The sequence below is a fragment of the Chlorella variabilis genome (assembly GCF_000147415.1).
Source record: "Chlorella variabilis unplaced genomic scaffold CHLNCscaffold_42, whole genome shotgun sequence".
In the NCBI taxonomy this organism is placed as follows: domain Eukaryota; kingdom Viridiplantae; phylum Chlorophyta; class Trebouxiophyceae; order Chlorellales; family Chlorellaceae; genus Chlorella; species Chlorella variabilis.
The window spans coordinates 73,076-94,760 of record NW_005435047.1 but is presented as its reverse complement, the minus strand read 5'-3'; the positions used below and the strand labels follow the sequence as shown (position 1 = coordinate 94,760).

General features: G+C 65.9%; 7 protein-coding genes across 7 annotated transcripts; 3 read left to right on the top strand and 4 right to left on the bottom strand.

The window, feature by feature from the left end:
* Positions 1-121: 121 nt before the first annotated feature.
* Positions 122-4,501, bottom strand: CHLNCDRAFT_55609 (hypothetical protein; the record flags this gene model as incomplete). The annotated part of the gene is made up of 15 exons (XM_005842783.1): positions 122-208; positions 378-558; positions 668-876; positions 1,057-1,173; positions 1,392-1,618; positions 1,806-1,949; positions 2,150-2,350; positions 2,505-2,566; positions 2,739-2,889; positions 3,113-3,235; positions 3,337-3,468; positions 3,585-3,688; positions 3,830-3,924; positions 4,149-4,262; positions 4,415-4,501. The coding sequence occupies 15 exons, from the start codon at positions 4,499-4,501 to the stop codon at positions 122-124; spliced, it is 2,034 nt and encodes a 677-aa protein (XP_005842845.1).
* Positions 4,502-4,934: 433 nt separating this feature from the next.
* CHLNCDRAFT_59447 (hypothetical protein) lies at positions 4,935-9,378 on the top strand. The gene is made up of 13 exons (XM_005842800.1): positions 4,935-5,002; positions 5,345-5,427; positions 5,577-5,837; positions 6,020-6,190; positions 6,325-6,442; positions 6,593-6,698; positions 6,845-6,951; positions 7,096-7,171; positions 7,318-7,449; positions 7,604-7,996; positions 8,180-8,515; positions 8,691-8,802; positions 8,942-9,378. The coding sequence occupies exons 2-13, from the start codon at positions 5,349-5,351 to the stop codon at positions 9,052-9,054; spliced, it is 2,004 nt and encodes a 667-aa protein (XP_005842862.1). The 5' UTR covers positions 4,935-5,002; positions 5,345-5,348; the 3' UTR covers positions 9,055-9,378.
* Positions 9,379-9,548: 170 nt separating this feature from the next.
* On the bottom strand, positions 9,549-13,181 carry CHLNCDRAFT_142555 (hypothetical protein; the record flags this gene model as incomplete). Its single annotated transcript, XM_005842782.1, has 6 exons — positions 9,549-11,047; positions 11,214-11,325; positions 11,441-11,533; positions 11,743-11,796; positions 11,950-12,209; positions 12,386-13,181. 6 exons carry the CDS (start codon positions 13,179-13,181, stop codon positions 9,549-9,551), a joined length of 2,814 nt encoding a protein of 937 aa, XP_005842844.1.
* Positions 13,182-14,421: 1,240 nt separating this feature from the next.
* CHLNCDRAFT_37706 (hypothetical protein) lies at positions 14,422-16,627 on the bottom strand (the record flags this gene model as incomplete). The annotated part of the gene is made up of 6 exons (XM_005842781.1): positions 16,583-16,627; positions 16,405-16,445; positions 16,126-16,223; positions 15,365-15,435; positions 14,716-14,879; positions 14,422-14,509 (listed from the first exon to the last, which is right to left on the bottom strand). The coding sequence occupies exons 1-6, from the start codon at positions 16,592-16,594 to the stop codon at positions 14,422-14,424; spliced, it is 474 nt and encodes a 157-aa protein (XP_005842843.1). The 5' UTR covers positions 16,595-16,627.
* Positions 16,628-17,428: 801 nt separating this feature from the next.
* CHLNCDRAFT_59445 (hypothetical protein) lies at positions 17,429-18,818 on the top strand (the record flags this gene model as incomplete). The annotated part of the gene is made up of 3 exons (XM_005842799.1): positions 17,429-18,169; positions 18,275-18,340; positions 18,490-18,818. The coding sequence occupies 3 exons, from the start codon at positions 17,429-17,431 to the stop codon at positions 18,598-18,600; spliced, it is 918 nt and encodes a 305-aa protein (XP_005842861.1). The 3' UTR covers positions 18,601-18,818.
* Positions 18,819-18,874: 56 nt separating this feature from the next.
* Positions 18,875-20,028, bottom strand: CHLNCDRAFT_142552 (hypothetical protein; the record flags this gene model as incomplete). Its single annotated transcript, XM_005842780.1, has 4 exons — positions 18,875-19,057; positions 19,191-19,462; positions 19,737-19,890; positions 19,999-20,028. 4 exons carry the CDS (start codon positions 20,026-20,028, stop codon positions 18,875-18,877), a joined length of 639 nt encoding a protein of 212 aa, XP_005842842.1.
* Positions 20,029-20,749: 721 nt separating this feature from the next.
* CHLNCDRAFT_13108 (hypothetical protein) lies at positions 20,750-21,513 on the top strand (the record flags this gene model as incomplete). The annotated part of the gene is made up of 2 exons (XM_005842798.1): positions 20,750-21,149; positions 21,317-21,513. Coding segments are annotated over 2 exons (597 nt in total), but the record flags the coding sequence as incomplete, so codon positions are not given.
* Positions 21,514-21,685: the final 172 nt, after the last annotated feature.

The following is a 21,685-nucleotide window of genomic DNA, read 5'->3' as shown; positions in this document are numbered from 1 at the left end:
CTGATCTGAGCTTCCGTGGCGTGGCGGCGGGCGGTGCTGCTGTTGGTGTAGAGTCGTTCATTCGCTGTCCACCTTCCTTGCTCGAGGCCTATACCACCAGCACCACGCTGCTTTCAGTGCTCTACAGCTGCTTACGACTGTTCTTCTTCTTGACCCCAAGAGCAGCATTGATCGCCACAACCTCCTGGTTTGCCGTGGCCGTAAGTTGCTGCAGAAGGGACGGCCAGCAGGCGGCTCTCAAGACCAGCCCACAAAAGACAGCAGCAATCTCGCTGGCACCACCCACCAGCCATGCATCAGCTGTGACACCAGCCACCCGACCATCCACCCTGGGGCCAGGCATTGGTGCGCCTGTGCCACACATGTGCCCACCACACCTGCAGCAGCTCCTCCTGGGAGAGGTCGGTCTCGGGGTTGGCTCCCTCCATGCCCACCCGGCTGAAGTCGGGCTTGATCTCCTCCTCCTCATCGCTGGTGGTGGCAAAGCTGGAGTCGCTCTCGGCGCCGCCCAGCAGCTGGCTCACCAGCTCGTCGGCAAGCTCGGCGCGGGTGGCGACGCTGCGGGCAGAGGAGCAGCGCAGAGAGTTCGGGGCGGCTGGTCTGGAAGGCGTGCCGAGGGACAGGGCGAGGGAGGTGGGCAGGCATGCATGATGCAGCGGAGCCTCACCCGGTGCCCTCGGGGACAGAGGCTGCAGGGGTGGTGGTGGGCTGCGGGGTGGTGGTTGTGGTGGGGGTGGTGGTTGTGGTGGGCGCGGCGGGAGCACCCTCCACGTAGATGTCGCAGATGGAGAGGTTCTTGGGCACCGCCAGGGTCACATACTTGCCCACGCCGGTGCAGTTGACGGCCACGGCGGTGTTGGCTGGCAGGTCCAGGTTCTGAAAGACCGAGCGGGGCGAGGCGGTGGCGGGTGAGGCACAGCCAAGCAGCAGCAGCACAGCAGCAAGGGGTGGCGCCGGGGTGGCAGCTGATGATGGCAAAGGCCCGCACGCTCCACGATCGAGTGTTTGTGCTGCGCTGTAGTGCGTCAAGCAGGCGGAGCTGCCGGGCCCACGCACCATAGCGCACACGGGGTTGTCCATGCCGTTGTTGGAGGAGGAGTCGCCCACAAAGATGAAGGCACCCTCCGCAGACTCGCCCGTGGTCAGCTGCACGCTGGTCACCGCGGTGGTGTACTGCGGCGGCGGCGGGCAGCTGGGAGCACGTTACGCGGGGCGGAAGGCGGGAGGAGGGCAATCTGTCTGGCCTCTCCATGCCTGCGCATCTATACCGAGCAGTCGCAGCCCTAGGTGACACAGCCCCCAGCCAGCAGCCACTGTCTGGAATCAATGGCTGTTTGAGCTGGGCCCAGGCCAGGGGGCGCCCTCAGTCCACCCATCACCCCCCAGCTCACCGGCAGCACCAGTGTGAAGTAGTTGCCAGAGGGGTCCGTTGCAGCGGCGCAGGTGTCGCAGAGGCCGTCCACGGCACGCAGCGCCTGGCTGTACAGCAGGGCATTGTCCTCGGTGCCGCTGATGCCCAGCCCCACAAAGTCCTGCATGCCGTGGCCGCAGGTGGCGGCGGAGTCGTCGGCGCTGGGGGCCACGGGTGTGGTGTCGGGCACCTCACGAGTGGAGCCATCTGCGGCAGGCAAGCAGTGATGGCGGGGGCAGGGGTTGGTGGCAGGGAGATGCAGCAGCTCCAGCGGCGTCGGGGAGGGCAGCGTTGCTGTGCTGCCCTGCTCTGGTTCTAGAGAGAGCTGCATTCATGGGCTCGCCTTCTGGGCAGCTGCTGCCAGCTGGCTGTTGCCGCCCCAGCGGCGCCTCACCTGGGCAGTGGAAGGACTTGTCGGTGTTGGAGAAGACCTTGGGCACGGTGCAAGCGCCCGTCTGTGGGTCCACGCACCAGCCGGGCTGGTTCTTGACGAATTCGGCGATGCACACGCACTCGCAGGCCACATCGCTGAAGTTGCCTGCAGGGTGTGTCAGGTGTGTTGGGTGAGTTTGTTTGGTGTAGTGGGCTCACAAGGAAAATGCGCGGCAGGCAAAATGTGTCGAGGGAGTTAGCCGAGGCGAGGCGTGCCCGCCTGCCTCCCGCTGCCCCATGCCAGCCACGCAGCAATTAAGGCGGCAGCGGCCCATCAGCGACCCCGCCGAGGGAGCCTGGACTCACCATTGACGCAGGTGATGCCCTCGCAGTACTTGCCGCTGGGGAACCACATGTCGGTGGGCGGCTCGCAGCCCTCGGCCTGGCGCTGCTCGGCATACTTCTGCGCGCTCACCGGGTTCTTCATCCAGTCAATCACCTCGCTCATGGTGGCAAACCACACGTTCTCGTGGCCCAGGGCGTACTCAATGAACCGATTCATGCTGGCTGCACCACAGCAACAAGCGCGGGCAGGCAAGACAGCGAGGAGAGGCGGCGTGAGCGATGGCACAGCACCGGCAAGGCTTGCACAGGCCACCAGCCATGCAGATGCACTGCCGCAAACGTTAGGAGCAACAGCAAAGCTGCCCGCTTTGCGCACCGGCGCGGGTGGGATCCATGAGCCAGGCAGCGTGGATGTAGACGCCCACGGGGGCGCGGTTGCTGCGGGCAGGGCAGGCAGGGCCAGGTGGGAACACAGGCAGGGTCGGCATGCTGTCAGCCCTTGGCCATCTGCCACAGCATCATCTGCTCTCCACTTCCCACAGCATCAGCTGCGCTACCACCTGCCTGCCTGCAGCCACCTGCTCACAGCCCCCAGGCACTGCCCACTCACCCGCCGTAGGAGCGGTCGAACTCGCGCTTGTATGCCTCAAACAGGTCACCCTGGGGGTCCATGTTGGTCAGCACCACGTCATTATCGTCCTGGATGTCCCACATGGGGAACTCCCACAGGCCGGGCAGGGTCTCGTTGATGGAGCAGGGGCCTGCGGGGTTGAGGTAGAGGTGGGCCGGCGGGCTTGAGCCGACGGCAGGATTCCGGGGGTCGGTGGCGACCGCAGATCCAACTGCCCTGCGCTGCTGGCCTCGGTGGGGGTGACCGTCCACCTCCCCGCTGCATTTTGCTTCTCTCCGCGCTGGGAGGAAGGAAGCGACTTCGTACACCGGCTTCGTACACCTGCCCCATGTGGAGCAGCTGTGCCCGCTCACCCGTGCCCAGGTCGCAGCGCTGGGGCAGGCCGTAGTCCATGGTGTAGGGCCACAGGCGGTCGTTGGCCTCGGGGGAGGTGGCGGTGGGGTAGGGCTCCGGGATGGAGGAGTCGAAAAGGAAGCCTGCATGGCAGCGCAGCAAGGCAGTGGTTAAAGGCAGTAGTGCAGTGCTGGCAGCGGAGCAGAGAGCTGTGCAATAGCAGAGCTGTGCGCCAGGCGCGCACCGTTCTGCTGCAGGACGGTGCGCTGCTCGGGGGTGTGCATGAGGTAGGGGGCGCGGAAGCCCCGGATCTTCTCCAGCGGCACGTGCGCGGTCTGGTTGAGCCACAGCTTCATGCCCACAATCTGGAACAGGTCTGCACCACACCAGGCCATGCCAGGCCACAACACAGCTCAGCACAGCATGCACTCATGCCCAAGCCCAGCACAGCGCTGCGCCTGCCGTGCAGCCCATGCCTGCTGGCCCACCCACCCGGGTTGGCCACGTGGTGCAGCGTGTGCGTGCCGATCTCGTGGTTCTTCATGTACACCTCCTGCACCAGGTGGTAGTCGGTGTAGTTCATGGACACAAACCACCTGCAGGCGGGGTGGGGAGGGGGAGGGAGGGGGCGTGCTGGATGCGGGCCATGAATGACGGATGGACGCCTGGGTGGTCGGGGCGCGGCTGGCCGATGGGGCAGGCATCCAGGAGGGGAGCTGCGGGGCGTGCAGGCGCACATAGCGGGGATCTCGCAGCCCTGCGGGTTGTAGTGCGTGGTGGTGATGTCCAGGATGACGGGCATGGTGGTGATTGTGATGGCATCGTCGTTGGTCTGCATGCCAGCCAGCGGTGGCAAGCCGCCCGAGGGAACAAACCATGCTGCTCATGTCGCTGGGATGGAGAGTGTGCTGCCCCATCACTGGGTGCAAGGCGCCGGCACTGCAGGCTCACAGCGGTAGGCAAGCCACCAACTGCAATGCGGGGGGCCGAGCTGGGTGCCGGCGCTGAAGCCGCTCATATGCCGCAGCTGGGCCATATCATGGCGGCCCCACTCACCAGCACCACAAACTGGGGGGTCTGGTTGGGCGTAAGCTTGCCGGGGATATCGTGGGAGGCGCAGTGGCAGTTGGGCTTCTTTCCGCAGGACGCGGGGCAGTTGTAGCCAGGGACCTGCCAAACGGGTGGCAGGCGCAACAAGGCCGCGGCATCGTCGGCATGCAGGTGATGCCCATCTGTGCCAAACACAGCATGGCCTCCCCTCGCTGGGCAGTCTCCCCAGCGACTCTCCGCCACCCCAGCGAGGAAGCGTAGCAGCGGCACACCTGCGCTGGCTCCTGCGCCATGACCATGCAGGTGCTGCTCAGGAGCAGCAGGGCCGCCCAGGCGGTGGCGAGCCGGCAGCGCTGCATTTTCACGGTCTCTGCAGCGCGGACAGGGAAGAGAAGCAAAAATGCTGGGCGCATGGCTTCCCAACCGCAGGCAACCGAACATCAAACCACCGAGGGGCAGGCAGCGAAGCATGGTGGCAGCCAAGCCCACTCTTCGCTCCATCGGGCTGCGCATCCCCGCCCCGTCTGCCAGGCGGACCTGTGGAGGCTGTGGGTGCGCGGGTCTAGGGGTGCGCCGGTGTCTCCCTCCCAGCAGCGGCCTGCCTGCCTTGGACTGGCGGGGAACTGGAGTGGGTGTGGAGTGAGTGTCGACGGCAAGGAACGGACGGGAAATGCGCGGCCCGCGGCGGTCTATTCGAAAAAGAAAGCGGCCTGTCCAACGGTCGTTGGAGAGGCTGCACAGGCGCCAGGCGGGGCCCGCGGCTTTTGCAGTTGTGATTTCGGCTGTTTGGGTCGATCGAGGAAGTTGGACGTGACTGCCAGTGGCTTGTGTGGGTTTTCCCCTTGCGCCACCATTCACAGGTGAGGCCCGGCACCGCGATGCCGTCTGGTCAGCAGCCTGTCACCTGATGCTGCAGTGGCGGTGGGTTCTGCCGGCGCCAGCCTGTGGGCACCAACGTCCCCCCATGACACGGCCGGCGATGGCTGGCAGTGTGCTCGCTGCACCCCGCGATGCACGGGCACCGGGACGCGCGAAACCACATGCCCAGCAGTGGCCCCTTGAGAGGCCGCCGCCCTGCCGCTCACCGCCGCTCCTACCCGCCTGCCAACCGCCAGTCGCCCGCCCGCCAGCTGGCGGCAAACAAGTTGCTGTCTGCACATAATGAAGCCGCCTGCCCTGCCTGCCTGCTGCCATCAATGCAGGAACATGCAGGCGTCTAAGATCATGGCCTGGGCCACCCTGGCCCTGCTGCTGGGCGTTGCCGCTGTGCACGCCGCCGAGTATTGTGAGTGGCAAACGGAGGGCCGGCCCGCTCACCTGACAACTGTTCAGCCCATGCACCGCATTGTGTGGTGGCAACCATGCATCCCCTCACCTGTGCTGCATCCCCTCCTTGCTCACACCCGACTCGCGCCCCGCCGCTCCTCCACGCAGCCTGCCCGGGCACCTGCCAGAGCAACCTGGGCTGCCACTGCGCCTCCACCACGCCACCCGGCGGCATCGCCAATGGCGACGTGCCCCAGTTCATCGTGCTGACCAACGACGACGCCATCACCGTCGTGTCGCAGCCCATCATCCTCAACATCACCGAGCGCCACACCAACAAGAACGGCTGCAAGATGCCGGCCACCTGGTTTGTCAGCATCGACTACACCGACCCAAACCTGGTGAAGCAGGTCTTTGTGCGCGGCCACGGTGAGCGGGCGGGGCGTGAGCTGGCCAGACGGGGAACGAGGAGGGAGAGGGAGACGAGCAGGAGGCAGCCGGGCAGCATATGGATGGCACCCTCGGGTGCACCAGACCGGGCACCTCAGCGGCGGTACGCCCAACCGCTCCCCGCGCCTGCGTCCGCCCCCTCGTGGCTGCCTGCCCTGCAGAGATTGCCACCCACACGGTGCACCACGTGGCCAACCCCAACGCCTCCGAGATTGTGGGTGCGCGTGAGTGGCTCAACGAGACCGCCGGCATCCCCAAGGAGAAGGTGGTGGGCTTCCGCGCACCCTACCTCATCTTCAACCTCGAGCAGCGCGCGATCCTGCAGAAGAACGGTGAGTGCGGGCGGGCTGCCAGACTGTCGCCCCCGACTGCTGTTGAGGTATCTTGTCCTGGCTGCCAGCACCTGCACGACTGGGCCTGGCATGGTGCCAACATGCTGGATGTGACCCATCGGCGCTACCTGCAGGCTTCCAGTTTGACTCCTCCATCAGCGAGCAGTTCCCCTCCGACACCTCCCCCTCTGCCTCCGAGCTGCTGTGGCCCTATACCATGGACTACGGCCTGCCCCAGGACTGCTCCATCAGGTGGGGACAAGAACGGGCTCAAGTTTAGCCTGGAAGCGGGAACAACGGAGCTGAACACAGCCAGCTAGCGTGCCAAGCGCCTTGGTTGGTGGGTTTCGACACTGCCATCTGACCTTGCCTGGTTCGTGCCTGCCCGCCTGCTGCGTGCAGCACCGGCACCTGCGGCCTGACCGAGAGCCACCCCGGCCTGTGGGAGTTCCCCATGTGGAACATCCAGGACAAGACGGGTGTGACTGTGGCTTCCATGGACCCCCTGGTAGGCTGGCGCACTGGCCAGCCTTGCTTCTGAACGTTGGTTGCTAGTAATGCAGCAGCAATGCTGGCAGGCATTCCTCACGAATGCATGTATGATTGTGACATGCGCTGCCTGCTCCTGCCGCTCTTGGCTGCCATGTCTTGCAGGGCGACGCCTACGAGCTCTACAAGGATGAGTTTGACAAGCGGTACAACGGCAACCGCGCGCCGCTGGGCATCTACATCCACGCCGCCTGGATCATCGCCGACCCTGCGTGAGCACCGCCTGCGCCAGCAGCAGCACTTGGCCTTGCCGCGGCTGCACGCCCCTGCTGAGGCATGGCAGCATGGGAGTGCAGCATAGTTGCTGGCACCCATGCACCAGCTGGTCCACCCTGTCCTCCTCCCTCGCGCTGCAGCCGCGCCGAAATGGTCAACCAGTTCCTGGAGTATGCCATGACCCAGCCCAATGTCTTCCTGGTCACCGCCTCCCAGGTGGGCGGATGCGGGCAGGCGCGGGCGCATGCGCATCGCTTGGCTGGGTGGGAGGGGCGGGGCTGCGGGAAGGCGGGCAGGGCAGGACAGCAGGACCGCGAGGATCGAGCCCAAACCTGGCCTGGTCCTGGCCTGCCCAGGTGCAGGTTCTGGACTGGATGAAGAACCCCGTGCCCGCCTCCCAGTACTCCCCCAAGTGCCCCAGCGAGAAGGAGCTGATGGCGCTGCTGCCCCAGGGCACCGCCCTGTGCGTCATGCCCAATGAGGGCTGCGCCTACGTGAGTCCCTGTCTTGCAGCAGCCTGCCCGGGGCTGGGCTGGGGCCCACCTGGGCAAGTGCATGCCCCAGCCGACGGCAGTGCAGGCGCAGGCAGAGGATCCATGCTCGCTGCCGTTCACCTGCCCCTTCTTTCTTTAATCCGTGCCTCTGCAGGGCACCTTTGACAGCTCCGTGTGCAAGTGCAAGTGCCAGAACGAGGAGATCAACGCCGCAGGGTACTGCCGCGACCCCGCTACCGGCCGCTGCACGGTCCAGAAGGACTACGACTTCGACATCAAGGACTACTTCTGCCCCGCCCCGCCTGCCGCCGCCCCCGCGGCCGCCCCCGCCACCGCCGCCGCCGGCAGCGCCGCGGGCACCGCCCCCGCTGCCACCGCCACCCAGGCGCTGAGCGTGGAGATGGATGTGAGCGGCACCAGCCCTGCGGACTTCCAGGCCACCAAGGCCACCAACTTCTGCGCCCAGCTGCTGCGCCTCACCGGCGACCCCGCCGCCACTTGCAACGTCGTGTCGGTGGCGTCGGTCACCGGCCGCCGCCTGCTCCAGGTGCGTTCTAGATTGGCTGGGCAGCAGGCCGCGTGGTGCGTGCGCCAAAGCGCCACGCTGCTGGTGGTGCATGTGGGCTGGTGCATGTGCTGCAGCAAGCACTTTAAGCTGCCCTGCCCGGCCACCCAGCCCATATCGCACAGAAATGTAACACACGCGCCTGCCTGCCGCTGCCGCCTGCAGGACAAGGTGCACGTCATCGCCGGCATGGAGACCAAGAACGCGGATGCCACGGTGGCGGCCCTGCAGACCGACACAGTCTACACCCTGCTCAGCCCCGCAGGCATCACCGTGGTGCCCGGCACCATCAAGGCCGGGCTGGGCGCCCCCGCGGTGCCTGCCCCTGCCACCGACGCTGCCGCCACCACCGGCTCCGACACCACCACCACCGACGGCGAGGCCTCCACCACCGACTCCTCTACCTCCAGTGACGACGGCGGCTCCAACACGGGGGCCATCATGGGCGCCGTGTGCGGCGTGCTGGCCGGCGTGATCATCCTGGGCGGAGGCGCTTTCTGGGTGAGCGGGCAGCCGGGCATGCACGTGGAGGCCGGCGGCTGGCTTCGTGGGGCTGCGCCCACCACCTCTGCGCACCCAAACCAAGCATGCAACCAATCAGAGCACAGGCCAGGCCTGTTTTTTACAGCTGCTTTGCACTCCTGAAACCGCTCTGCTCGTCTCCCTTACCCTGCAGTACATCCGCCGCCGTCGGGCTGCCAAGGCCGAGGCCGACCTCACCGCCCGCACCAGCAGCTTCAACCCCGCTTTCCAGACCGCCGTGCACACCGGCGGCGTCACCGCCACCGGTGAGGACCTGGCATTGAGCGCTTGCCCTCTTGACTTGATGTGCCTGCTTCTCCCATGATTGCCATGCATCATCACCGCAATCCTTCCAACCAACCACCTTGCTTTGTCGTGCCTGTTGATGCTCCCCCTGCCCCGCAGTGCGCACCAGCCGCAGCCCCACCAAGAAGCAGCTCATGGAGAACGCTGTCAGCGAGTCGCCCCTGCGGGACTCAATGGTGCGCGCTCCCTCCCAGCCGCGGCAGCAGGAGTAGGCGCCCCACAGCTCCACCCCAGCAGTGTGCTTGAGCGGCCCACCCATCAGGGCGGCTGCAGCAGCTGGAGCGCCCCGTCCGCTCTTCTTCTGTTCGTGGCGGCAGCGCTCGCTCGGCCAGCCACCAAGTCGGGCATCGTCTGTTTTCTCTGCTAGTGCGCTGTCTTTTGGCTGTGCTCAATGGCTGTGTTTGGTGGCCACTCGTGTCTGGCAGCTGAAACAGGCTGACCCTTACGCCCCTAGGCTGTTAGTATGTACCAAGTCAATCCCCTGGGGGACGCTCTGCCTTGCTTGCTTCATCACGACGGTTGTAACCGGCTACAATTGACTCAACAACAGCGGCATGCATTCAAGGCAAGACAGGTCTGCAATCAGGAGGGTGCTGTTGGGGTAACCACAAGGATCGCTGACTACAGAGTGGCTAGGCAGGCAAACACATTTGTTCATTCAACGAATGGTACAGCCGTCTGCCGGATGCTGGCTGCCTAGGGATGGCTAGTGCACGCCTGGAGGGCTGCCGGTGCGCTGGCGCTTGGTGCCGCCTCCCCGCCCCAGGTCCCCGTGCGGCGGCGGCGAGAGGCTGTGCAGCCGCTCCACAGGTAGGTCCCATGGCGAGGGCAGCAGGTCAGGGGAGGCGTGCGCCGGCTTCTTGCGCTGGCGGTGCGGCGGCCTGGCGCTGCCCGGCGAGTGCGGGGTGGTGGCGGTGGGACTACCGGGATGCAATGTTGTGACTGCCATGGGGCTGATGCCGCCGTTCAGATGCTGCAGGGCAGAGCCGAGCGCTGCCGCGCCGGGCTCGGTGACTGGCTGCACACGAGAGGTGTTGATTGTCAGACGTGGCAGCTTTTGCAGTGCCATGGCTGCCGCCGCCACCTCGGCCGCGGCCTCCGCCTCCTCCACCGCCTCCGCCGCCGCAATCAGGCTGCCAGCCAGGCTGCGGCGCGGGTGTTGCGTGCTAGCCGCTTCAGAGGCGGCTGAGCGTTCCTCGGCGGCAGCAGAGCGACGAGCGGCCCGCAGGGCGCGATCCTCCTTCGTGGTGGCTGAAGGCACCACCGGGGACAGCACATCTTCCAGCAGGGATGCGGCTGCCTGGGCCGCCGCACGCTGCCTCTTGGCGGCCGCCGCACGCGGCCTGGCAGGGCCATTCTGCTGTGGCTGCTGCTGCTGCTGCTGCTGCTGTGGCAGGTGAGGCTGAGACCCACGAAGCGGCTGCTGCCGTGGCATCTGCACAGCATACGGCACCGATGCTGCTCCAGGCACCGCCGTCGGCGACATCTGCCGCTTCTGCACCATCACCGGCATGGGCACCGTGTGTGCACCAGGCAGCAGCGATCCTGTGGTCACCGACTGGTGCCCCCGCTGATTGCCAGGCATGTAGCGATGGGCTGCAGGCAGCGGCAGCGACTGGAACGGCGGCTGAGGCTGCAGCCGCTGTGGAGCCGGCACCGCGGCCGGGGCCCTGGCCAGCCGCAGGGCGGGCGGGGACGCCTGCACTATGTGCACCGGCCCTGGCAGCTGCACAATGCCCTCGGCGACTGGCGTGGAGATGAGCAAGGGGATGGAGCCTGCCGGCAGCGACGCGGGCTCAACGATGCTGGGCTTGGCGGTGCTGGCTGCTGCCGCGGGCCTGGCGGCGCCAGCAGCAGCCCTGGGCGATGAAGGCTGCGAAGCTGCTGCCGGTGCTGGTGCTGCCGCCGCACACGGCGATGCTGCTGCCCGTAGCGGGGCCGCAGCTCCAGGGCGTGCGGCAGGCGGGGCCTGGGAGGCTGGAGCCTTGCCTGCCTCGCTGCCCTGCGCTGCCGCGGTGCCTGCTGATGGCTCTTTCTTGCCCTTCTTGTTTGCATCCGTGGTGTCTGCCTTGCCGGCTTGCTGCTCCTTTGCCTGCTGCTCCTTCGCCTGCTTCAGCTGCAGCTCCTTCTGCTTCTGCAGCAAGGCCTGGCCAGCCAGCGGCTGCGGCAGGGGCTGGTCGTTGTCGTCGTAAAAGAAAGACCAGCCTGCGGCAGGATGGCGGGCAGCTTTGTGATGTGAGCAGCAAACCTCAACACGGTCAAATGCTCAGCAGTGCCCCATGGCAGCCTGCCGCACTCGCTGCAGGGTTGCTGTTGGCTCGACCAGCACTGCTGGCTCGACCAGACCAACTCAGCTCCCTCCCACACCCACCAACAGGCTTGTCCTTGAGCCATTCCTGGATGGTGGCCTGGCTGACAGGGATGTTGATCTTGGTTGCTGCGCCGCGGTACTGCACAGCCGCCATGTCCCACGCACGCGCTGCCTGCAGGTGCGCGGGGCATCAGCGCCGGCAGTGTGGGAATGTGACAGGCCACAGTGCCAAGCGCTTTGAGCTGCTCCTGACGCTCTCAGCGCACCGCTCCCCGCAGCTGCCTCACCTCCTCCTCCCCGTCAAACATGCCAATCTGAATGACCTTGTTGCGATGAGTGAACTGGGCGCGCCAGCGGCCGGTGGGCATCCTGTACACACCCTGCAACAGAAAGGCCACCGGACAAAGGGAGCGCAGATCGGAAAATGGCCAAAATGGCCAGCGGAACATGCTGACATGTGCCGGTGGCAGTGCCAGCCTGCAGCCGCCGGCGGCAGCGCTGGCGAAGGGTACAGCGGGGACGCGCGGCCCCAATGCTGCTGGCTCTTTCACTCTGGTCCTCTTGCCTAGACGAACTACCCTGCAATCACCTTGAATTTCATGGAGCGCATGGAGAAGGGCTTGGCGCCATCATCCGTCGGGGGCTGCAGGCAAAGAGGTGACTTCCAATCAAGGCAGCAGGGAGGCGTCCAGGCAGACAGGAATGCTGCTTGCTACGGTGACTGCGCTAGGACGAGTAGCTGGCTGGCCCATGCACGGAATTAAAGAATGCAGAGAGGCATGGCGGCGCCCCTCACCGATCTGACCGCAAAGGGAGCAAACTCGCCCCGCGCCTGCTCGTCCTGCTGCCCTGCCGCCGCGGCAGCAGCCCCCTCGTCTCCCTTTGAATCCTCCCCAGCCGCCTGCCCCTCGCCATCCTGCTGGGGTGGCTGTGGCTGGCGGGGCGGGGCGGCCTGCTGCTCGCCCGGGCCCTCGGGCTGCTTCTGGCGGTGAGCATAGGCTGGAGAGCTTGGGGGCGTGGTGGCTGGCGAGGGCTTGATGGCACGCGGCTCCACAGCTGCAGCAGGGGGATGCCACACACAAGGGGATGCCACACACATAGGCTAGGTGGCCCGAGTGGCGGCAGTCTGGCAAACTCTGGGTACGCCGGCAAAGTGGCAGAAGCTGGGGGCCCACATGCGATGGGGTGCGCTCTGCGGGTGTGCCTAGCTGCATGAGGGCAGCATACTGTACCTGGAGGTGCGGGTGGGGGCTGGCGGACCTGCATGCTGGAGCCAAAGACGTATTGGAAAGGGGCTCTGCCCTGTGCCGCCACAAACAGCGGGCCCACATCCGCCCCGCCGGCTGCCATGGCTGCACCAGCTGCGCTGCCTGCGGCAGCGACTGTTGGGGCATCGGGCTGCTGGCGCTGTGGAGGCTGCGGTGGCGGTGGCTGCTGCGCCTGCAGCTGCAGCTGCTGCTGCTGGCGCTGGCGCTGCTGCTGCTGCTGTCGGCGCAGCGCTGATGCGCCGCCGCTGTTGCGTGTGCGCGGTGCCTGGGCTGCTGCTGAGCGTGGATTGGGGTGGCTCTGGTGACCCCGGTGCTGGCTCTGCACCTGCTCCTGCGCCTGAAGCAGGCAGACCTGCTGGGTGGGCAGGATCAGCACAGGGCTGGCTGTGAACAGCACTGGTGCGGCAGCAGCTGGCCCTCTGGGGCTAAGCAGGGCCCCGCCGCCGCCGCCGGCAGGTGCGCCGCCAACTCTGCCGGTGGTGATGGTGGCGGCGCCAGCTGGCCGGGTGGTGCTGCCGTTGGGGGCACCAAACGCGGCTCTGTTGGCGGGCAGCAGCTGGGCGGGCAGCGTGGGCAGGCGCAGATGGGCTGGGACTGGCGCCCGTGGCGCGCGCGGCTGCTCCTGCCCCTCCACCTGCTGCTGGCTGCGGGCACCCAGCATCTGCAGGGCACGCAGGATGGGCTCTAGAGGGGCAGCGCTGTCCCGCATGCCTCCAGCACCTGCACGTGGGGCTGCTGCTGCTGCCGCAGGGGTGGCCATGCCGGCCAAGGCCACGCCCTGCCTGGCTGGCGGGTTTGGCTGGCTGCCACTGGCCCGGTGTTGGTCTGGCTGCGGCTGCGGGTCAGCAACAGTGGTGACAGCCTGCTTCTGGTTGTGCAGGGGGCTCAGATGGGGTGCAGGAGCAGGCCCTGCCAGCGCGCCGCTGCCTGCCGCCAGCACTGGTGCCGGCGCAGCGAAGCCTTGCACGGCGGCTACGGCGGTGGCGGCGGGCGGTGCAGCGGGCTGGTGCAGGGCCTGGGGGTGGGTCCCGGGGCCCTCCACCGTCAGGAAGTCAAGCCTAGCTTGCTCTGGAGAGGGCAGAGGCTTCTGCAGGAGGCGAGGGGAGCAGTGGAATCGGTAAGCCTTGGAAAGGCCCCTCTGCAGCTGCTCTGCTGAAGCTGCTGCCGACGCGCAGATCACCATGCTTTTGGGCGTGTCGAGCATCTCAGTAGACGGCAGGAGGGCGAAAGGCGTCAGCAACGGTGCATGTGGAGTCCAGTTGCCGCCAGTGGCTGCTGCAGGCGGCTGGAGGGGGCCAGGCGTGCCTACATCGCTGCCTAGGCCTGGGCCAGCCTCCATTAGGAGCCTGCTGCCAAACCAAGGCTGGGGAGGGGCCAGGAGAGCAAGAGCAGGTGCAGACCCAGCCACAGGCACTGTCTAAGACTCTGGGGCACTGCCGGGGAGCAAACAGGCAGTGGCTTTGGAGGAAGCTGAGGTGGACAGGAAGTGGAGGGTGTCAGCAATGCAAGGTCCTCGCTGGCGGTGAGGAGAAGCTATCGAGGCACTGCCTTGTGAACCCTTGGTGGCCAATGCTCCTGTCTCAATTGTGTGGCGTGTTTCTGGGGCTATAAGAGCATGTTTCGATGAGAGCACGTCCCTGCCAAGGGTGCTGGTCAAGCATGATCCCGGGCGTGGGAGGCGGCCGCGCAGGCGAGGCCCTAAGGAGCAGCCATCCTTGGAAGGGTGCAGCTTCTGTTGATTCAGGATCTGCTGCCCGCACCGCCTGCCCCGCACCGTTGCAAACCAGCTGCTGTCTTTCTCTGCCACTCCCAGCACAGACAGGGACCCTCGCTGCGTCATCCCTGGTCAGAACGGTGGGTGCGAGTTACACGCGGCGGCAACGGCCGGGGCGAACGCCAGGCAATCCTATCAAAGTGGTGCTGCTGCTGCACTGGGCGGCCCGCTGGTCGGCCGCGCTCCGCGCCACGCGGCTGCTGCTGCTGCTCCCAGGCTGGGGCGCTCAGAAGGCACCGAAGCTCTTCTTGCTGCCGCCGGCGCCCGCGGGGATGACGCGCAGCACGTTGAAGCGCACAGTCTTGGACAGCGGCCTGCAGCAGCGGGAGGCAGGGCGGGGGGATGCTGTGTGGGAGGCAGGGCGGCAAAGCAGGACGGGGGGCAGGAGACGGCGCAAGAGGGCGCACTAGGATGTAGGTGCGCCCCTTTTCCGCAGGCCACCTTCACGCATGCTTGCATGGCGTGCAAGAATGCAACCGCGCCATCCAAAACGCCACCTCGGCAAGCGCCAGCCGCGCACCTGCACTGGCCGATGATGACATTGTCGCCCTCGTTGCAGCGGAAGCAGGGGGAGATGTGGGCGGAGATGTTGGTGTGGCGCTTCTCGTACCGCTGGTACTTCTTGATGAAGTGCAGGTAGTCGCGGCGCATCACAATCGTGCGGTTCATCTTGGTGCTCTTCACCTGCAACGGACAGCGGCAGGAGAGGGGACGGGGGCAAGCGGGCTGTGAAGAGGTGAGCAGACGGGCAGCTAAATGGGAGGTGTTGGGAGGCAGCAGCGCGGCGGGGCGGCGAGGGGGGGCGGTGCGTGTTGCCACGAGCTATGCTGCAGGGAGGCAGCTGCCGGTGGTTGCCCCCTCGTCCCTTGCGCATCCCAGAAAGCGCATTGGCATGCTCCAGCCGGAACTGGCAGCTTCGCCAACAAAGCAGCTGCCCGCTGAACTGCTGAGCCGCCGCTTGGGCCCTGCTCCGAGATAGGCTGCGAGCCATCAGCTGACGCCCCGGTCGCCACTCCTGTCAGCCACATGCTCTCCCAAAGTCCGGCACTCCTCTGCTGGTGCCGAGCGCAGCGTTGTGGCGCAGCATGGCCGGCCCATATGCATGCACAAATGGCAGCAGCAACGGGCAGCATCCACACTAGCAGGCCCGTCGCCAGGCGACGTCGCACCTTGCCAGCCAGGATGCGGCCGCGGATGCTGACATTGCCGGTGAAGGGGCACTTGTGGTCAATGTAGTTGCCTGGAGCAGAAAGAAAGAAAGACAGGAAAAGGTGAGAGGTCTGCCGTATTCTTCACCCTTCACAGCGAGTGCCGCGCGGGTGCATAGCACTGGTGAGCACATGCGGGCTTAGCAGCACGCGGGGCTGACTGCTGCGCCGCTGCTGCTGCTGCTGCAGCATGTGGAGCCATCTGCTGCCCAGCCAATGCTGAGCAGGTCGGAGTCCCTCTCCTGGCTGTGCGCCGCATTTGCTGGGCGGCTGGCAGGGTCAGAAGTGGCTAGCACAGCAGCAATTGCGCTGTCTGCTTGTCATTCTGGTCGCTGAGACTGCCCACAATCCCATACTGCCTGCTGCCTATGCTGGAGGTGCGCATGCCGCTATCAAAATGCTTGCAAGCGTTTAAAACGCTTGCATGATGCTCTTTTGCCGCCAATCAAGCGTCTGCGCTGCCGACACTTGATCTTCCATTCCAATTTGCACCGCAGCTGCAGGACTGACTCCCATTGCATCATGTTGCTGTGTCCGGCGCTGTGCTGCACGTAATGGTGAACTGCTGCACTGCCGCACCGATGTGCCGCGCGCCGCCACACGAGCGAGCAAGCTGGACGCCACTGCAGGTGGCCATGCTGCTGGCCCGCAGCTTGACGCTGGTCCCTCCCCTCCCCCGCCCTTCCGTACGGGCGAACATCCCTGCGTCAAGCTGTGCTCACCCTCAATAGCCTCCTTGGGGGTGCGGAAGCCCAGGCCCACATTCTTGTACCACCGCTTGCCGCCCTTGCCGACAATGTTCTTTGCGGGCTTGTTGTAGCTGCAGGCGGATGGGGACAGCAGGGTACGTCAGGCGTAGCCGTCTCCCACTGCACACACCCCAGCGACTTGCAACAACGCAGCAGCAGCGCCGCCACTGGCCGCCACCGAGCGGGAGCGGCGGCTGCTCCCTGCCGCTTCCCCCCAGGCCGCCTCCTGCCCGTCGGATGCCCCGTCCTCACCCGCGCTGGACGGCCAGCTGCCGCTGGAATGCCCTCTCAGTCTGCATGGCAGGCGCGGCGAGAGCATGTCAGGGGCTGGCCAGCCAAGAGACGCCGGCGACAGGCGTTGCACGCAAAGGATGCGCCAGCAAGGTGGATCCACAGCGTTGGCGGCCAGCGATGCAGCGGCCTCGCCCACCTGGTCAGCCATGATGCCAGCTGAGCTGCTGGTGGCTTGACTCCTTCCCAACAGGCCAGCCAGAGAGGCAGGGGCAGGGGCGGAGGGCGCACTTGATGGCCACCGAGGCCACGTCCCTGGTCCCCGGAAACAGAGGCGCGAGCTGGGAACGGGCTCCAAACGGGCCAGACACTGGGAATTGATACTGGGACAGCACTCCAATGTCTTGTTAGCGTGCAGCCATGCGCCCGAGCGACAACTGACGTCCAGTGTTGCCTTCGGGGCGCGCCCGATGCCCAAGGCAGACGCCCTGCTGTATGCCGCGCTGCTGCGCATGGGCAGGAGATTCAGGGTGGAGCGGCTCCCTCTGATGGGTGTGGCGGGCACAGACGTGGTGTGCCACAGCCTGGACTGGCAGGCGACGGCGCGGCGGCAGCTAGCGGCACCGCCGCCAGGCCTGGGGCTAGCAGGCAAGCCAGGGACGGTGCCAGCCCAGCCAGCACTGCGAGGCAGGCTGCTGTTGATGGGATGCCACCCCCATGCATGGGCGGCATGGCAGGGCACACCCCTGTTCTTTGGAGCGCAGGCGCTCCGGGCATGTGTGCGGGCTGCGGCTGGATTGCTGAGACTGTATTGCTGCCGTGCTGGGGTGTGACTGCAGATGCGGCCAAGCTGTTGACGCGGCTGGGGCAGCAGCTGACGACGCTTCTTCAGGCGGAGGAGCACACCAGAGAGGCGCTCGCCGACTGGGCGGCACTTGCTGCCAGCTTCAGCCCCCGGCTCCGCGGCAGCAGCAGTAGCGGTGCTCCTCGAGGTTCGCCTGCTCGTGCTGCAGCAGCAACAGCAGCAGCAGCGGCAGAGGAGGGGATGGCGCTGCTGACGCGGCAGGCGCAGGAGCTTACAGACCCGCTGCAGCACGAGCTGGAGTCGGGAGTGGAGGCCGCTTCACAGCAGGGGCACGAGCTGCCTGCAGTCAGCCTGGACGACTTGGCGGCGGCCGTGCGGCAGCAGCACCCTGCTCTGTTTGCGAGCACCGTCGGCATCCCAGCTGGGAGCGGCAGCCCTGCCCATCAGGCCGGCGAGGGCGGCGCCGAGCTGCGGCTGCACCAGGCGGCGGCATTGTGGGATGTGCTGCACCGGCAGCAGCGGTTCAAATATGAGCCGTTTGAGTGGGTCTATGAGGGTCTGCAACCACTGCTGCTGCCGCCATGGCTGCATCGCCGCAAGCTGGCGCCGCTGACACTGGGAGTGGTTGTGGCGGGGGTGGCGCGCCGGCTCGGCCTGCCGCTTCTTCCGGTTCCGGCAGACGGCGGCGAGGACATTGCTGCGGGGGTGATCGAGGGGCCGGCAGGCGGCGCCACGACGCAGAGCCAGCTGCCGTTGGAGCAGCTGCGTCCCGATGTCGCGCAGCGCTACGCGGGCCGGGCACAGGGCATGGCACCCTCGGCGGCGCCCTGGGTGCTCCTGCTGGCTGGAGGCGACTGCGAGGGCGCCAGTGGCGCTGGAGCTTGGGACGGTAGCTTTCAATGGACGCATGTATTGGATGCCTGCACTGGAGAGGCGGTAGACATGGCAGCAGCCCCGACCAAATACCCCACACTCCAGCTGGTGAGTGGTACCGGTAGTGCACTCCAGCATCACGCAGCGTGCCTGCGTGACCCTTCTGCCCCCCAGCTGCCGTTGCTTGACTTGTGTGCCGCTCCTGCGGTGCAGTCGGCAGATTGGCATGTGGAGGCGCCGCTGGTGGCCTGGCAGCACATGGTGCGCACCATCATCCAGGTGCGCGTGTTGAGGCGCCTGGACTTCCCCTGAATTGGCATTGTTGAGCCCAAAACGTTTTCATGAGCTGGCGTGTGTGTGCTGCCCACTCTCTGAGATTGCCTGCTGCTGATGCCGTCTGCCCTGCTGCCTGGCTCGCCCGCCTGCAGGCACACCAGCGGCGTGGCGAGAGCGATCTGGTGGCCCACTGGGTGTATGTGCTGCTGGCGCTGGACCCGCAGGCGGCGGAATGGGAGTTTATGCTGCAACCAGCCGCGTAGCAGCGTGCTAGTTGGCAGCTGTGCTGGCTGGCGGAAGGCCACAGCTCACCCAAGTTCAGTTTTGTTACTTCATTACCAACCTGCCCTGTACAAAACCATGTCCACTGCAGTTTTGACCCCCCCTTCTACTCCCTGACTTCTTTCAGAGTACTCTCTCTGCTGCTCAGCTGTTGCATTGCCCCCTTTCTGTTTCCAGGTTGCTTCATGCAATGACGTACAAATGATGGTCACAGCCCAGTTCATAATTGCTCTCAGTTGACTGCTGTCACGCCCACTAACTGCCAAAGCCCTTCTTGGCGCTGCTGCCTCCTGCCCCATTCTTCTTGCCGCCTTGCCGCTTCTTGCCGCCCTGCAGCGCCTGCCGCAGCTGGTCAGTCTCATCCTGGTTAGCTTCCTTGCGAGCCTGCCGCTCTGCGGCCGCCGCCTGTGCCTTCTTCTGCCGCATCTTCTCTTGGATCTGACGCAGCAGGCGTGGCAGGGCCGGGCAGGGCAACTCGAGAATCAGCAACTTTCTAGGCCACAGTATTCGATCGCCGCGCTAATGCCAGCTCGCGACCTGCCCCACTCTGCTCATATGCACGCCCACCAACCTGCTCCTTTAGTGCATCGAGGCTCATGGGCGACGCCTGCTGCTGGCCGTCATTCAGCATCACATAATCCTGCAGCTTGGACCGCAGCGTCTGCTCGCCTCCCTCCCCTCCGGCTGCCACTGCAGCTGCCGCTGCAGCGCTGCTGCTGTTCGCGGCAACCTGCACTGCCGCTACCTGCTCCGGATCGAAGCCAGGGGGCGGCTGCTGGGCCTGGGCCCGCATAATGTCGGCCAGAAGGCTGCGCAGCTGCTTGTCCAGAATGGTGGAAGTCACTGCACAGAGGGAGCGAGGGAGCAATGTGTGCAGGCCTTGTTGATACAAAATGCAAGTCCTGCTAAATACATACAGTAGCCACCCTTGCAGTGCATCAGGGTGTGCTCAGGCGGCAGAGCGCGCCTGAAGCAAAAGCCGGCGCCTGTAGCCCTGTGTGCTCCGTCCACCCCTCCATGAGTGCCACCTGCTCCTCGCCAGACATTCCGCTGAAGAATGCCACTGGAGGTGCATCAGCCGGCTGCTGCTCCCACGGCCACTCTGGCAGCGAAGCACCATTACTGCCGTCGCCCTCTAACGCTTGCCGCAGCGTGCCGGATGCCAGCAGGGCTGACGGGCAGCAGGACACCACAAATTGGGGGTCCATCTGCTGAAACCAGCACTGCACTGCCTGGCAATCTCTCTCGCTCATCCCGATGAGAAGCAGGCCCTGCGGGGAGTACAGCAGTGTGCACAGCGGCTGCCAGCTGCAGGAGAAGAAGTTTGGATGGCCACACACCTGAACAGAAGAGACTGTCGCAGCGCAGAGCGCTCTCACCCGTGGGCCAAAGGATTCTGCCTTTCGCATATCTTCCAGCTTGCTGGGATTGAGCTGCTGCGGCGTCACTACAAGCCTTTTGCCTGGTGCACCGGGGTCGACAAGCTGGGCCCTGGGCACCACAGGTACCGATCTATATGGCCTGCTCTTCAGCTGCGCCGCCGCCCATCGGCCAGCCGATGGCGGCTGGACCAGCTGGGCACCAGGCGCCATGCTAAACGCCCTGCCTGGTGTGATGCGCCGCTGCACAGGCACGGGCTGCAGCTGGGGCTCCAGCCTTGCGGGCTCAGTTGCGGAAGTCATGTCGGCCTATCCAGCTGCGTCCAGTCTGCGCGGTGCACTGAGACCTCTTTATGATGATTTCGCGGCGCAATCAGACCCTTGACGCATGACGGGGTTGCGCTTTTCAGCCAGCCTGGCCCTCTGTCAAAATTTTGGGCTTTCCCCAGGCGGCACAGCCCCTATTTGAATCGGCACAACCCTGCTTGGATTGCTGGGAGACCTCCTCCAGGCAACCTGCATGGCACGCAACAAAACCCTGCTTGCCCTGCAGCTAGCGCAGCGTGGAATGGCCAGCAAGAGGGATGGAGCGGCTCCGGGGGGGGCAGGCAAGAGGCAGAGGCTGCTGGCACCCCTGCCTGCCCAGGCGGCGGCAGGCGGTGGCGTCAACAGGGTGGTCGCAGGTGACAACAGCCACCGGGCAGGCAAAGGCAGTGCTGGCAGTCGCGGCGCCAAGTGCAAGGAACCAGGGCCGGGAACCATCCAGCTGGGTGACGGAGCGGCCGTGCGCTATGCCACCGACCTCCTCGCCCCCGCTGAGGCGGCAGCCCTGTTTGAGCAGTTGCGGCACGAGCTGCCCTGGGAGCAGCGCAGCGTGCACGTAATGGGGCGCACAGTCCTGCAGCCCCGCCTCATCGAGTACCAGGCAGACAGCAGCGACCTGCAGTACACCTACAGCGGCGCAACACTGCAGCCTTCGGCGTGGCACCCTGCCGTGGCCGCGCTCAAGGCGCGGGTCGAGGCGGCTGTGGGCTCTGATGCGCCGGCCGGCGGCTTCAACAGCTGCCTGTTGAATTGGTACAGAAGCGGCCAGGACAGCATTGCCTGGCATTCGGATTCTGAGCCGCTTTATGGAAGGCGCCCAACGATAGGTGCGCGTGTAGCAGCTGGCGTCGGGCCAGATGTCATGGAAGAATTGATTGAGTCGTCAACTTGTCCCCTCACTCCCGTGTCCCATCCATTTCTCCTTCTCCTACCTGGCGACGCGATTTATCGATGGCCTGTTCCCTGCCCTGCTCTGCCCCTGCTGCATTTGCAGCCTCTGTTTCGCTGGGCGCCTCGCGCGACTTCTTGCTGCGCCGCAACGCCGACCACGCCGACAAGTACCGTTTTAGGCTGGGCGGTGGCGCCCTGCTGGTGATGTCGGGCAGCCTGCAGGAGGGCTGGATGCACAGCGTGCCGCGTCGGCCTGCACTGGCGAGCGAGCGCATCAGCCTGACGTTCCGGCGCATCGTGCTGCCGGAGCGGACAGCGGCAAAGCGGCTGCTGCCGCCGCTGCAGCAGCGAGGGCCCGGACCCGACCCGGCGTAAGCCAGGGAAGCGGCAGCCTGTTCGCCAGGGAAGCGGCAGCCCGACAGGCATGTGGACAGCTGGGGCACAAAGAGCGCTCACACAATCGCTTGCACAA